This window comes from Lepidochelys olivacea, assembly GCF_965140295.1.
Source record: "Lepidochelys olivacea isolate rLepOli2 genome assembly, chromosome: 18".
Classification (NCBI taxonomy): domain Eukaryota; kingdom Metazoa; phylum Chordata; order Testudines; family Cheloniidae; genus Lepidochelys; species Lepidochelys olivacea.
In genome coordinates, this window is record NC_140428.1 from 22988725 (window position 1) to 23003646 (window position 14922).

At 48.9% G+C, this 14922-nt stretch overlaps 2 protein-coding genes across 7 annotated transcripts in view; both read left to right on the forward strand.

Annotated features, from left to right (window-relative positions):
* The window catches only part of PUSL1 (pseudouridine synthase like 1), a 65571-nt gene extending 58627 nt beyond the window's left edge, over positions 1 to 6944 (forward strand). For all 4 annotated transcript variants that reach the window (XM_084651974.1, XM_084651975.1, XM_084651976.1 and 1 more), the window contains exons 7-8: positions 4443 to 4605; positions 6783 to 6944. In XM_084651974.1, the coding sequence (XP_084508100.1) occupies positions 4443 to 4605; positions 6783 to 6814 (195 nt within the window). In that variant the 3' untranslated portion in view covers positions 6815 to 6944. The remainder of the gene's footprint in view (positions 1 to 4442; positions 4606 to 6782) is intronic.
* Positions 6945 to 7095: 151 nt separating this feature from the next.
* Positions 7096 to 14778, forward strand: LOC311532946 (lysophosphatidic acid receptor 6-like). Of its 3 annotated transcripts, none has more exons than XM_084651969.1 (4): positions 7096 to 8714; positions 8837 to 8926; positions 9791 to 9894; positions 12558 to 14778. In XM_084651969.1, exon 4 carries the CDS (start codon positions 12723 to 12725, stop codon positions 13758 to 13760), a length of 1038 nt encoding a protein of 345 aa, XP_084508095.1. In that variant the 5' UTR covers positions 7096 to 8714; positions 8837 to 8926; positions 9791 to 9894; positions 12558 to 12722; the 3' UTR covers positions 13761 to 14778. The 3 variants fall into 3 exon arrangements, with proteins under 3 accessions (XP_084508095.1, XP_084508096.1, XP_084508097.1); XM_084651970.1 differs by having other exon boundaries at positions 8840 to 8926; XM_084651971.1 differs by having other exon boundaries at positions 7096 to 8926; positions 9791 to 9890.
* The last annotated feature ends 144 nt before the right edge of the window (positions 14779 to 14922 follow it).

The window sequence follows — 14922 nt, forward strand, 5'->3', positions numbered from 1 at the left end:
ATCCCCTTGCCCCTTCAGTTAAGGGCTGAGAGAGTCCCAACTCAAGGGTTTTGGCTTCTCCAGCAAAATCAGACTAGATATTCCTGATATTTCTGTTTTTCATTATCGGGTGGCACCATAAAGAAGCTAAATAAATAGGGTGCAAGCATAATTTTATTGCCACTTTTATAGGTCACCAAAAGAAGGAGGATCCCAATGGCTGGAAATTCCTGATGCAAAGTTATTAACTGTGATAGAATTCCAATTTCTCTAGCAGTTTTCATCCCCAAATGCTCCCCTAACTATGTACACACAGTCAGCAGCCCTGTGATCTGCAATGCAGCCACCTCTGGGTTGGCAGGGAGCAGCTAGAGAACACAGTGTGTGACAGTGAGCGGGCAGACACCAGGGCAAACCCTTCTCTTGTGACAGATGTCCTAGGGTCTTTCATAGCCAGACCGGACCTTGGTTTTTAAGGGTTTGTACAAAAATCCTGTACACACTTGGCTACCTGCATTAGAGTTTGTGTGTGAAACTTCCGTTTGTCCTGCTCTGATTCTTGGGGGTGAAGGGAGGCAAGATATTTAAACTCTTCAGCTGAGATGGCTAAGAGAGAGAGCAGAGGCAGTAGCAAGCACAGAAGGCGGGGTGAGGCAGCTTTTCATGGCATGGATACGGGAATCATTTTCCCCTTGAGTCATGCGGGGGAAGGCTGTGGGGGAGCTGATTGGTAGCTGGGGAGGAGACAGCGACACGGCTGAGGACAGGCTGCCAATAATATAAAAGGGAACATGTAACTTTTTAGTGTGCTTTTTGCATAAAAGCAAAATGGAAGTGTCCCCTCCTGTGAGAGGCTGAACAGCGCTCCCCGCAACCTGCAGGGCAGGGACCCTGAGCAAAGGCTAGACAACGTCTAGCATATCTACAGTGCCTTCCATCCCCCCCAGACCCCTACTGGGCTAGCTTTGCCCTTGGAAAGGCAGCCAGGAGGAGCAAAGGGCCTTCTCCTTGAGAGGTCTGGAGCCCTCGCAGCACCTGCTGACTGTACTGTTCGGATTATGGCCCATGGCCACCCGCTCAGGCTCACATTCTCGTAATGAAGTGTTGGGATAATACTAGGGCCCTGGGCATGTGGAGAGCTCAGCTGCTGACTGGCTCCTTGCACCACCTACTTGTTAATTTCGTCCCTCTCTTATGGCTTGTCTTCTAGACTGTGAGTTCTTTGGGGCAGGGACTGCCATGTCCCACGGCCTGAGGGGAGCCACTCTGCAGTGCTGCCGGCCGGCCGGCCGGCCTGCCTGTGGGAGCAGAGCAGAGTGCTTTGGACGGGCCAACCTGGGGCTTTCCGGGGTGCCCACCTTGAGATGCCTTAAAAGGGCCTGACATTCGGAAAGCACTGAGCATCGCTCCGACAGGATCAGCTCCCCCCTGATTCTGCCCAAGGCCCTTGAAGGGACACCGGCTGATGCGATGGTAGTGCCCATGGGTGGACAGTCTCCGTTTTGGGCATTCCCTCTTGTGGGAGCTGTGAAATCCCCATCATCTCCGTTCTCCCGCTGCACTGTGTGCTTTGAACAGGATCCCCGCCGATGCCCACTCTCCTGGCCCCACCATTGCCTTGCCTGGATGGGACACGGACCTGGCTGTTGCTGATGGTTTTGCAGCTTGTTTGCTAGCAGGGACACCTATCCAGCTCCTGTGTGTAACTAACTAGCTGCTGGGCAGTCGGTGCCTTGAAAAACACAACAATGGGTTTCAATTCCTAGCAGCCATATGGAAACCAAAGGCCATCCCATACCCTATCACAGCTGGCTTAAGGGAATTGAGGTGTTGGGCCTGATTATTCTGATTAATGATTTGTATTACCATCGTGCCCATGAGCCGCATTCGTGGACCAGGACCCCAGCGTGTCCCAAGACGGTCCTGCCCCAAAGAGCGTACAATCTATCAGAGCCTCTCTCTTAACGAGCGACCGCGCATCCTGTGGGCAGACCTCATTCCTACATGCATCCTTGGTGCTCTAGTTTTTAGCTTTGCTTCTCCTGCATGTTGGTAGATGTGCGGAAGAGCTGTCAGGCTGTGGCCGCTCGTGTTAATGCAGCCGCTGCAAGCGGGCGCTGGCTTCTGCCGCCTGAGCCAGGCAGCAGGCCGTGCACAGCCTGCGTGCAGAGATGCTCAGTGCCTCTGGCATAGGAGGCTGCTTGGGACTGATGACTGCAAGTACCAGCAGTAGCCCTGCAGCACCTTCGGTCTCAGGGACAGAGAGGGAAAGGACAACTGTTGGCCTAGATGCTCGAGTGATGGGTGTGTTCTAAATATGACTTCTCCAGTTCTCCCAGTGTGGACGAAATCAGCGAGTGGCGGGGGGGAGGTGTGATACGCAGATCGGAGGAGGTGTTTGAAATGTCAGATTGCTGGCTGCGGGGGCATTTCCTCTCATCTGACTCGCTTGTTTTTGGCTTTTTGAGAGAGAAACGAGCCCCCGAGTCTCCCCCGCCTGGAAACAAGGTTGGTTGGGTAACTTGAGTTTGAAAGCCCAGCTCTAGCTCTGTCACATGCTTGTTAGTTTCCTACCGCAGAGGGATGTGTGGGCACTGCTGCTCCTCGCCTCCGCTCTGCTCGCTCTCCGCCCACGCGTGCGCTCCAGTTAGGGGGGGTGGGGGGGCTCAGAATATAATGCAGAGGGCCCAGGAATTTGGTCTGCACTTCACCCCTCCTCCTTTGGCCACTGCAGGTCACTGGGCTGATTTGTGTCACTGGTGGCAGCTGTCACGGCTGCCTGCAGTCCCCAGGCACCACTGAGCAGGGCAGACGCATGGAGCCAGCAAATCACAGCAGCGGTAGTGCAGCCGGGGCCACTGCCTATCACTGCAGCGCAGTGTCCTGCCCCCTGCAGGCTGGAGATGGGGGCAGCTGCTGGAGCTCACCAGAGCATTGGGGGAGCAGGGGCCATGCATGAGGGGGTGTCAGAAAGGCGGGGTCTCAGGGCATGTCTACACTGCTGTGTAAGCCCAGGGTTTGCATTCAGGCTCACCGCTAACCCCTCTTCCGTGTACACACACATCACTCTGTTCCAGGAGGCTCTAAGCCTGGGTTCAAGCCCTATTGCTTTGCAGTGTAGACACAGCCTCCCCTGGACTCATGTTCTGGGAGTTTCCCACAGTCCCATGGGCTGACTTTTTGTCCTCTGAACAGTCATGCTTGGTGGACAGTCCAGTTTTCCCACACAGCCCCGTGAACGAAGGGCTAGAGTGGCCGCATTGTGGGAGGGCGCTAGGAAGTCTGGGATACGCCTGGCTGGACTCGGACCTGCATAATGCAATGTAGATGCTGGAGCCCCAGGTTGGGTTTCAACGATTCCTAACCTGGGGTTACGAATGGGTGTAGATGCTCAAGCCCTAAGGTAACAAACCCAGGGCAGGCTGACTCGCGTTCTGCTAACCCTGGGCTTGCGTTGAGGGTAGACACACCTTGGGAGTTAAAAGAGCAAGGCCAAGGGGTGCTTCTGGGAGATGTAGAAGCTCCAGACTGCCATATCAAGTCCAACCCAGGTCTGTATGGACAGAGAGTCAGGGCTCTTTGGGGTGACTGGTCTCGGCCTGGTTCTCTTTGGTTACGTCTACACCACACTAAAGCACGCACGGCTGACCTGCGTCTGCTGACTTGGGCACGCGAGGCTAGGCTGTGGGGCTGCAAAATCGCAGTGTGGGCGTTCGGACTCAGGCTGGAGCCCGGGCTCCGAGACCTCGTGACTGGGGGAGGTCCCAGACCCTGGGCTCCGGCTCGAGCCTGAACGTCTCCACTGTAATTTTACAGCCCTGTGAGCCCAAGTCAGCTGACGCAGGCCAGCCGCGGGTGTTTCACCTAGCGGGTCTGTGCCGTGATGGAGCCCCTGGGTTGGCATCTCAGTAAAGAAGCCCAGCATAGAATAGACCACGGAGCTTGGAATCTTCTCCAAGGGCCAGAGCCCCCTTAATTCCCACTCAGGACCTCTCAGGAGACGCCCAGCCCTTTGGGTCCGGACAGAGGCACAGAGTTAGCTGGGATGAGTGATGGGAGCTTCCCCCAGCCAGTGGTGGCATTAAAAATACCTGCAGAAGAGGCCCCAGAGAGACAACATGTTCTTGCAGGGGCCGGTTTATCTCACCTTCCTTTGAGTAAGGGGCTTAATTTACCAGTCGCCAGTGCTGGAATTTTCTCAGGCCACTTTTTCTCAACCAGTGTGTGTTGGCAGGACTCCTCCCAGGGTGACAGGGACCGGGCATGCTGCCTTGAACTGCAGGGCGTGAAGCATCACTCAATACGCTAATTCGCTGGCCTGGTAGTTATGGGACATTACATGCCCCTGGGCCCTGCTGGTTTACACTGAAAGCATCAGGTGCCGGGCAGAGGGTTTTCACATCTGCTTTTTACAAGGGCAACGATGGGGCGGTATTTCTAAGCCAGATTCTCTGTCGTTTCAGGTACGAAGGATGGCAGGGGCTCTGGTAGCAGTTGGCCAAGGCAGGCTGGCTCCTTATCGCATAAAGGAACTATTAGAGATCAGAGACCCGCTGGCTTATCCACTAAACACCATGGCTCCGGCAGCTGGACTCTTCCTGAAATCTGTGGAGTACGATGAAGCTGGTAAGTGAATCCATGGACTTCCCGTCAGAGGGAACACCGAGCATCGCAAGGCTCCTTCAGTGCAGTCGGATCTGCCTCTGAAGGCAGCAGTAACCTGCCCCAGCCTTGCAATCAAGACCGTCTGTGCCATTATTCGTCTCACAGGCTATTTATAGCCACATGCCACTGAGTGCCGATGTCGTAATGGGCGCTCGCTGCAATGTGACATCATGTTTCCTGGTCAGTTTTCTCCACTGGTAAAACATTCATCATAAAGTTTGCAAAGGGCATTGAGATTCTTGGATGAACGGTGCTCTGTCGGTACAAACGAACTAATGAAGCCTCGTTATACCCACGTAAGCGTTATGGCCGTTCTGATGAGGAAACTGCGGCACAAGGAGGGGCAGCAGCTTGCTCGAGGTCACAGAGCAAATGAGTGGCTGAGTGAAGTCGAGGATCCAATAATTCTGGCACCTGTTCCCCTGCTCTAACTACCTGACCCCTTCCCTCCCAGAGACAGGAACAGAACCCAGGGTTCGAGACTCTTAGTCTCTTGCACATAACAAATAGAGCTACTACCCTCTTTAAATATTTCACAGCGGGCTGAGAAGGGTAGTGGGCACCAGCCAAATATCCAGAATTTGCTCGCATCTTCATTCCCACCTCTCACTGGACTGTTACTGCACAGAACCTGTAATGATAAGACCTGTTGCTTAACCTGTCCAGAACAGGAGATGGAAATCCAGGGGGTTCCTGTGAGCAGAGACATGATAACTATTTTAAGCTGTTTATTTCAGGTACTGCTTCATAGAAGTGTCCCCGCCCCACACGGCGCCCCCCCCCCCCAAAAGGCCATCTCTCTCTCTCTCAGAAGATTATAAATTCATACAATCCAAAATTCATATCCCTTGTAGGGAGGGAGGATATTAATAAAAGTGATTTTATTGCAGGCAGAATGTGATAAGATGATGTCTTGATGGGGGAAAGACTATCTTATTTCTAAATCGAATCCGTGTGGACACTAATCGACACTGTGTTAGTGTCCCATTAAAGGGAATCCATGAAATCTTTGCCACAAACATGTGTACTTGCTTCTGATGAGATTAGCGATCCGCTCCAAGAGAGAAGGATGGGGACATTGAAATAATTCCTAGCTCACTCGCCAAGCAAGCCTTGCCGTAGTGACAAATGCGAGCCACCATTGTGAAATGATACAATAATCAAGTACCTAACGGAGCTACTTCGTCCATAGCGCTCTCAGCCCTTTAGAAAGACGTGTAATATTGCGGAGGATGGGGAGACTGAGGCATGGAGAGGCAAAACTGACTCGCTCAAAGTCACATGGGCTCCGTGGCAGAAGCACTGGAGTAGAACCCAGGTATCCTGACAGCTACACAGCACTGTGCCCTAGCTGGCCAGGTCAGGGTTGAGGGCACAAAGGATGGAGGGTGGCGATATGGGGCAGCTTGTGTAACTGGTGATCCTGTGCTGCGTAGACCCCCGGGCTGTCCCCAGGCACACGGCAGCTGCAGTGAATAAACTAAACTCAGTTTACTTCTACAGGTGGGGTGGGGACAAACGGACTTCAGTGGTTCACTTTTTACTGGCTCTCTCTGGGGCCCCCATCTCCCTGGAGTGCCCTCCCTGTGAGCCACTGCTTCTCCCTGCAGCTCATTGTAGAATCTTCCTCTCCTCGTTAGCCAGCAATTCACCCAGGGCTCGGGTGAGCTGGTAATGAAGGATCCTTAACAAACACAGAGCGTCCATCTCAGCTAGCCCCACCGGCCCTCCCTGGCCCGCTCCGTTGCAGCCAGGGCTTGCTAAAGCTGTCAAGGCTCCCCAAGGCTCTGTTAAACTGGGGTTAGGTTTCATCCCCCACAGCAGCAGAGGAGGCCTCCTTTGATTTTTCTTGGAGGTGCCAGAGCAGGACTCGGGGAACAAAGAGCAACACAACCCGCCTGGAGACAAAGCAGAGCTCTTGGGCGGGCCTTGAAAACGCTGCAGCTTGTCGGTTTTGGCCCGTTCTAATGGCACTTCTCCCAAGAAGCACTGGCTGCCGAGCCACCCAGCCATCTGCCCACGTGTGTGGGGACGGAGCCCAGGCAGGAAATGAAGAAACACAGAAACTTAAGTGCTTTCAGGTGGGGCTGGGTTTTTCTTTCTTTCCACATCAATGTTTTCCCTTTTTCTCCTCGCAGACTTGAAGACAGAAGGTAACGCAGCAAAATAGCAGCCCTGTGAGACGTGCAGCCGTGCCTGAAAGAACTCGGTTGGTGGGGGCCGTGTCGCGGAGATTTCCGGAACTCGCTTTGTATGCTGATACGCAGCCGGGTCTCAATAAACCCCATTGATTGTGGCTAGAGGCATCTCCACGTCATTTGTCCACATGCCTAGAGGCTGCCCGGGTGGAAGGATTGGTAACTCTGGGCGACGGACAGCTGGTTCTAGGTTACTTGGGTCATTCCACTGGCTACGCACTCACATACTGTCTTCCCCTCGCCTCCTGCCTCCTCCAACACACAGGGAAGGGACCTGTGTGTGGAGGGGCGTCACTTCCCCAAGGCACAGACAGAATGGGGTCAGACCAGTAGGCAAACCTTTGTCTCCTCTCTACCCCTATTCTTAGTAATCCCTGTCCTCTTGCAGACCAGCAGGAGACACAGTCGTTTATGTATGGATCATGAAGGCCCAACTTGAATCGCGGGATGATTGTCAAATAAGCGCAGCTGAGCTGCAGACAAGACATGGAAAATTGCGGAAGTGTAATTAATTGTGGTCATTTGGAAAAGCCAGAGAAGACCTATTTGCTTAAGAAAAGTTTGCTAGAACAAGTATTATGTTATGCTCGCAAATTTTTTTGATACACTTGCAGCAAAATGTCAGATTATTACAGTTATTAATGCGCAGTGGTGACAGTGGGAGACCCAGCCGCCCGGGGCCAACAGTGGGGCAGCCCAGCTGCCAAGGGCTGTGGACTAGCAGCTGGGAGCTCCTGCTGTCAGCTGCCTGGCTGACAAAACTGCAGTGGAAGCTGAGTTTGATGATGATACAAGAGGCAAATCAGAATCCAGCTTGCTCTTGGATCACTTCAGCATGCGAGCTGGTGCTGTGGATTGTTTTCTGCTCTTATCAGTGCACAAAGCACACGTGAATCAACACAGGAGCATGTCAGGATGGAGAACACACGGGTGCCTTTTTTTTTTTTTTTTTTAATCAGGATCCTTTTTTGTGACACTTAAACCTTAAGTTTAGCCTATTTTATGACTAGGTCTGATACAATCAGCATCATATTGTGTGTTAATTGGCCTGGCTTGTGAATGGCACCAAAACACCAGCCGTCCTTGAGTGGGACTCTGTTTGCCCCATGCCGCAGGCAGTTGAGCATTGACTTCACTGAGAGCTAAAAGTCAGACCGAGGTGTGCTGGAGGCTGGCCTGTTTTGCTGCGCATATTATGCAACAGTTCATTTTGGTGGCAAAAGTTTTTGGCAGAGAGACTGAAACGAGTTATTCTTATATAACATCATCTTGTTCTGCCTTTTGCTTTCTCTCTTTTAAAGCTTTGTGATGTCTTATGGCTTGGTTGGTGCAAACTTCAGTGTCTTGTGGTTCTTCCCAAACGAAAGCAAACGTATCGCTCAGTGAAACACGAGTGCGTGGCCGGGTCCTGCTGCAAAAATCATCCTTAGTGCACAAAGAAAGTGCCTAATGTCAACTTTATTAATTAGCCCTTCCTCCTTATGTGCTGGTGTTGCAGTTATTGAGAAGGACCGGTGCAACTGGCCAGAGAGGGTCAGATTGTCAGTGACTGGGGGGGGGGTTCCCCCCACCTTCCTCTGCAGTGTGTGGATGCAGGTGACCTGCCAAGATTATCAGGGTCTATCTCACTTACTCATTTCCCTGACATTTGCAGCGACTCTGGGCATCGGTGCATCTTAGTCCCTCCCATTCTCTGCCTGTGGCACAAAGTCTAGGTTCCCGAGGGCTGTAATATTTGGTTTCCTTTTGGTTGCTGGGTGGTGGTGGTGGCTTGTGATATACAGGAAATGAGACTGAACTCTAAGACCCTGTGATAAGCTATCTCCTTGGCTGCAGAGCTGGTGTTCAGAGCCCTACAGTCTGCTCCTCAAGGTAAGAGGGTGCTTTTTGTTACTGGGGGGATACTAGATACCCAGTAACCTATTCAGACAAATGAAAAATCCCATTTAATACTTAGTTGCAAGACTGTACAATGTGCATTAACTCTTTGACAGCAGGGTTGTGAGTTTGTGATGGCAAAATGAAGTATTTCATCCCCTTACGGTTTATCAGTGGAACCACTTCTTCCACCTGCTGAAGGAGAGGTAAGAATTTTCCACTTTATTCTCTCCCTTCGTGCCTAGCGGGTTGGTTCCTACTCACTTTCTAATCCCAGTTACACACGGGTGAGTTGGGAGCTGCATTCTTAGCACTAACAGTAACAGCCACTGCCAATTCCAAGGAGCCCCGGAAAATGCCACAGTCGGGAAGGTTAACATCGGGGTCTCAGTAGGGGTGGTGCTGACTGCATCTGCTTGTATAGCTTTGGGCTCACCCTGTCATTATCCTAGAGACTGGACATATTGCAGAACAGTTAAGGGACCAGCTGTCATGTTGCTTTGGACTCACCTGGGTATCTGAGCTCCACATAGATACAGTCACACAGGAAATCTGATGCTATAGATCAAATTTAGGCAACTGTTTCCCTGGAAAGGAGTTGACCAGTGGCCTAAACCTTCCCACATCATTGCCATTTCTCCTTACCAAGAAAAGCATTGGTTAAAATACAGAAAAAATTACAAGTGGAATGAATCTGATTTAGGCTCAGGCTAAAGTCAAGTACTAGCCCATGGTTTGGAAGCATTCGCATTCTCTGCTAAGGAGAGACCTAGGGCTGTGTAGTAGCTCAGGTGCCTGTCACAGTTGTGAACTAACATGGGACTGTGCCTTTCACGAGCTGGTGCACGGAAAGACTGCCTTTCACGAGCTGGCAAAACTGAAACTCATCTCATTGTAGTTTCGCGTGACACATGCTGGGCAACGTTCTGTTCACCTACCAGCCGATTCTGAGTATGAACTGGAACTCTTGGCCTACCTCTGCACTTCCTGTGGTTTCTCTCTGCAGAGCAAGGTGGGAGGGTTTTGCTGTATGCTTTGCAATGTGACTTTATTCTGGTGCTTCACTTCAGACAGGAGAGCTCAGCGTCAAGCCTCTGCTTTGTGAAGAGTCTTCACAGGATCCAGTGTGTTCGTTGCATTTTTCGCGTGAGATAAAATGGCCTGGGGATGGTGGGTGAGTTTTTGTTTCTTTCACTTCCCTTTCTTGATTTGTCATGAGACGCCGCGTGGTGCAAGATGAGGGCAATTGGCAGGCCAGGCTCTCTGGCTGTCCATCAATCCGGCCACAAGTGCAGGCTCTAAAATTACAGCCTCTCTACAGATGTTTTTACCAACCCCCCACCCCCACAGCTGCCATCTTGTTTCTCAACTTGGGTAAAACTAAAACCCTCTCATCATCTGTCTGTCCAATAGCTGAACGACCCAACTTAACTAGCTAGAGGATCTGGTGTTAGTTGGTCAGTTCCACGTTCAGAAGCTAGTGCCTTATACAAGCACTTCTAAAGTAAAAACATCTAATCAGCATGATCCTTGGTTTAGCGTCTGGATTTTTTTAAAGGAATGCCAACATCTTAATACAAGCTGGAAAGCCCCTCTCCAAATTATCAGGCTGAGTTAGTTTTGCAACACCCATGGTAAATGTTTGAAAATAACCTACCATCTTATATGCTAATTTTTTATTTATTTATTGCTTTAAATATCTTGTTATGCTGTTACATCCTTCTACTTGGATGTAATCTGCATTGGACATTGCACCCTGACATTGGGAATGCATTTCTGGTGCTTTAAAAGGGATGCTGTCAAATCACAGTTTGACCTGAAATTTGAATTTTGTAAAAACAAGGGTTTATCCTGTGACTAGCAGAAATGTTTACGTTACTAACAATGGAAACTTTTTTTCCAATCCAACAGACCTTTTCCTCTTCACTACCAGGTTTGCAAATCAGAACTTTTGCACCAGGGAGAGCTTGGCAAGTGAAACTCACGATGGTGATTTTCATTATCCAAGCTGAAATGCAAGTAGTAAAATGGGTGCTGATAAATAGGGCAGAAAGAATTGGGGTTTTTAAAGAGATGTAGGCACTGGTCCTGCAAGCTGATTTACTAGCAGAATGGGGGCTGTAGGGTAATAGGAGAACCATCAGTAAACAATTTAGTTTATTTACAATAGGGAGAAGTTGACTGTACCTGGGGAACTGACAGGGAGAGTTTTGCTGCTACCTCTACCCGCTTGTGTATAATGAAGACACTTTGATTTATTTACTTCCGATGTGTATTGTGATGCTAAATTGTTTGTTTCGTAAAGAGCTGATGATGGAATGTCTTCAGTGTTACTTCTTCCCTCTCTGATCCTCATTTTGCTATAATTCATCCAAAGCAGGTTCACTTTAAGGGAGTGGAACATCTAAACCGAGTTACTCATCTTACCAGTTCTGAACTTAATGACTTCTCAATGTCCTCTTTCAGTGGGGCAGACCTGGTTTCTGATGTCTACTTAGATGGTGGCTTTAGCACAGCTGTGCAAGATTGTACTCACAGCAGACAACTAGAATATTAGTCACCGTTTTCATTGTGGTAATGCTGGGCATGTAGATTTTGTGCCTCTGCTAGTCATTTCTCACCCCCAGACTGCTTGAGAAGTGAGAGTTTTTGAGATTTTCCTTTAACTTGAGTGGGTTGGTGTTGTCAGTTAAATGACACTTATGGGGAAAAAAACTTATATTTTCCTGCATGATGCTACCTCTGCTTCTTACGGACTTACTCAGTCTGCTCTGTCCGTCATTCGGTTAGTGGGCTGTAAAATTACTCTCTCTTTCCTCCTATTTCCTTTAGACAAAGTCTACAACCTATTCAAAACCCCACTGCTCACTTCATTTACTAGTATCCTCTCCACTCACACATCACCCTGGCTGCTCCTCAGATGGAGAATTAAATTTAAGATAGCTCCAAGACCATTGCAACCTCCTTGTCTGTGTGCATGAATCAGTACGTTTGTTTTAGGCCTGCTGCAATTTCTTGGTTGTCCTTTTTTCTTGTCAGGGACAGGGTCAAATCATAGAGTTGTCACTGGCTGTTTAGATCCTGCTCTGGTGAAATATTCTGCCACAGTGTGGTTTTGCAGTTATTTCCCTTTCCCCCACTCTGTTATCTGAAAGACCCACACCAACAGATTGGCATGACAGGGTGAACAGCAAGTCTGATTACACAAAGTGAAACTATTTCCCCCCACCTCTCTAATCTGTTATAACAATCTTTGGTGCTTCTTGTAACAACAGGGCAAGTGAGGGGACTGACTGTACCCCTTTAATGTATAATGAATAGTAGTATCTACTTTACTAGGGCCTCCCACCAGAGGATCTCAAAGCACTTTACAAACACTGCATGGTGAGGTGGTATCCCAATTGTTTCAAGAGGTTATTTGTATTAGCTACAGGCCCCAGCTGACACCCAAGCCCATGTGTGCTTGGCTTCGTACAGATACATCACAAGAAACAGCCCCTGCACTGAAGAGCTTGCAGTCTAAGACATAGGGTAGGAGGGGCAACAGGCATAGAGAGATGAAATGACTTGCCTGAAACAGAAGTCAGGTCTGCTAGGCGCAGTTCAATGTTCAAACTCACACAACCACTCCTAAATTTGGATGCCTAATCTCAGAGAACTGGGGCTTGACTTGCTCCTGTAACTGGTCTCCTCCAGCTGCCTGTTAAATGTAAATGAGTTGGGGGCTGCGGCTACTTAATCTCAGCCAGTCTCCTGTTTTAGGGGATATTTTTTGATTGTAACTTGACAGAAAGGTCTTTCCCAACCACACTAATGCTTATTTTTATATCTTATTAGGCTTACTGAGCATAGAAGCTTTAGTTACATTTTTAACCAGAACTGGGTGATGTAACAACTTGAGTTCTCACAGAGAGCTCCTGGAGCTTTGGACTTGCTCATCTTTGGAAAGAAGAGACTGATCTAGGGTATCCCCACAGAACTTGTTCTCCTGCAGCAGAAAGCATGGAAAACACTTCGTGTACCTTGGCCACGGGACATTCTAATGCAACACTAGTTGAAGCAGACTTCCAGTACCATCTCTTCACTGTCATCTACAGCATTGTCTTTGTACTGGGACTGCTAGAAAACATCTTAGCTCTCTACCTTTTGACCTGCAATGTTAAGCACACCTCGCACTCCATCTACCTCATCAACCTGGCTGTAGCAGATACCTTGTTCGTGTGTATATTGCCCTTTAAAATCCATTACCACCTGAACCAGAACAATTGGATCTTTGGAGACATGGCTTGTAGGATCACCGGGACCTTGTACTACATCAACATCTACCTCAGCATTGCCTTCTTCACCTGCATTTGCATGGATCGTTACATTGCTGTGCTGCACCCCTTCACCTACATCCGGATTAAAGTCACCCACTACATGACAGTGGTCACCAGCTTTTGGCTCACTGCTGCAAGCATCATGATCCCGCTTATCCTTGGGGGGCCCCTTCACAACAAGGGCACAGGGAACAAGACTGCCTGCTTTGAGAACTTCTCGCTGACCAGCTGGACCCATCGCATGTTGCCCTACAATGTCTGTGCCTTGCTGTTCGGCTTTGTCATCCCGTTTGCCATCATCCTCATCAGCTACCCTCTCATCGCCAAGCGGATCAACCACACCAGACACAGCATTCACAAGAAGAAGGCCTTGAGGACCATTTACCTCATCCTGCTCATCTGCATCCTATGCTTCCTTCCGTATCATCTCACTCACCTACTCCACTTCCTGATGAGGGTCCAGCTCATCCAAAGCTGCCTGTTTACTAACTTAATTTACAAAATGCGCCGGGTCACTTTGGCCCTGGTCAGTTTCAACTGCTGCCTGAACCCTATCCTGTACTACTTCACATCTTCCAGCAAGCCATGGCGGCTTGGCCTCAAGTTCAGATCCAGATCCAAGGTTTACACTATCTGTGACAGAAAATTCAATGACTATCCTTGTAAAAGCAAGCCAGCAGTGAAACCACCAACACAGCAATTGAATGAATTGTCTCTTTAAAACAAGGTCAGTAAGTTATCCACCTGAACTCTGAGGAGGAGTATTCAGGTGCTGTATATGCATACTCTTTAGGGCAGGGATTATAAATTGAATTTGTTGGTGGTGTCAGTCCACTTCCTAGAAGACCAGAGTCTGTTACAGCCGCTACCCCCCTCCAGAAGTCTGTTAATTGGCAAGGGTGGGCTCAGCAGACAAGAAGTTTTTCCCCCCTCAGCTCTAAAAATTGAAGTCCTATTTATACACAACACAGGCACATCTGCTAAAGGGTGTCAGGCAATATTTTTACTTACTTACTAAGCAGTACCAAAAAAAATCCTTTGTATGGAAAGTGGTGACATTGTATGAAATATTTGATAAATCATCCGAACCAATGAACCTGCACCAGTATGGTTTGGTATACCGAATACTTGACTGAGTCATTCCATCATCTGCAGCCTTCTCTCAACTTTCTTAGGTATCCTTTATTTTAACTGCTATTGAGGCGGACTGGGACGCAGAGGGCTAGTTCTAATACCAGTTGCTTTGCAGGATATTGTCCCATGATTGAAGCTCTGCCCATCTGTAAAATGGGAATAACCAAGCACCTCCCTGTTGTCCCATTATTTGCTGAACATTGTGAAAGTTAGAAAGTGCTTTCTACCTGAGGGATGTTCTTCCTCTCAATAAGAGACCCCTAGGGCATACAGAAGCTCCTCAGCTATTGTTCACAGCAGTGTATGCATATGTGGTTAACTACTTAAATATCATGCTTGTTTTAATCCCTTGGGCTTACTTTTAAGTTCTAACCCCCTATCAGTGTTCTGTACTGTTAAAGTTGACAGTTGACCCTATGTTCAATGCAGAAGCAACAAGATAATTGAATCATTTTGTTCACAAGCAGCTGAGTGAATTAAAATGCTGTTAAGAGGAGCATCTTCCTGTGATGTTCTTATGTATGTTGAAAAAGCAAAGTGCTGTCATCCAAATGTTCTTTTTAATATTACAAAAATAAATAAATGTGAAGGGAAAGACTTTGAAAATCTCTTACCATGCTCTACAAGGAACTCCAGTCAAAGCTGCTTCAGGTAACTTGATGCAAACAGCTTGCGCAGTAATTGATATTTGTGACTGGCTTTGCCAGTGGGAGATAGCAGTGCTGCTAAAGCAAAATTTTGTCTGAATA

What these genes read in the sequence shown, in the direction of transcription:
- LOC311532946 (XM_084651971.1), top strand. Translation starts at nt 12,723, where the DNA reads ATGGAAAACACTTCGTGTACCTTGGCCACGGGACATTCTAATGCAACA.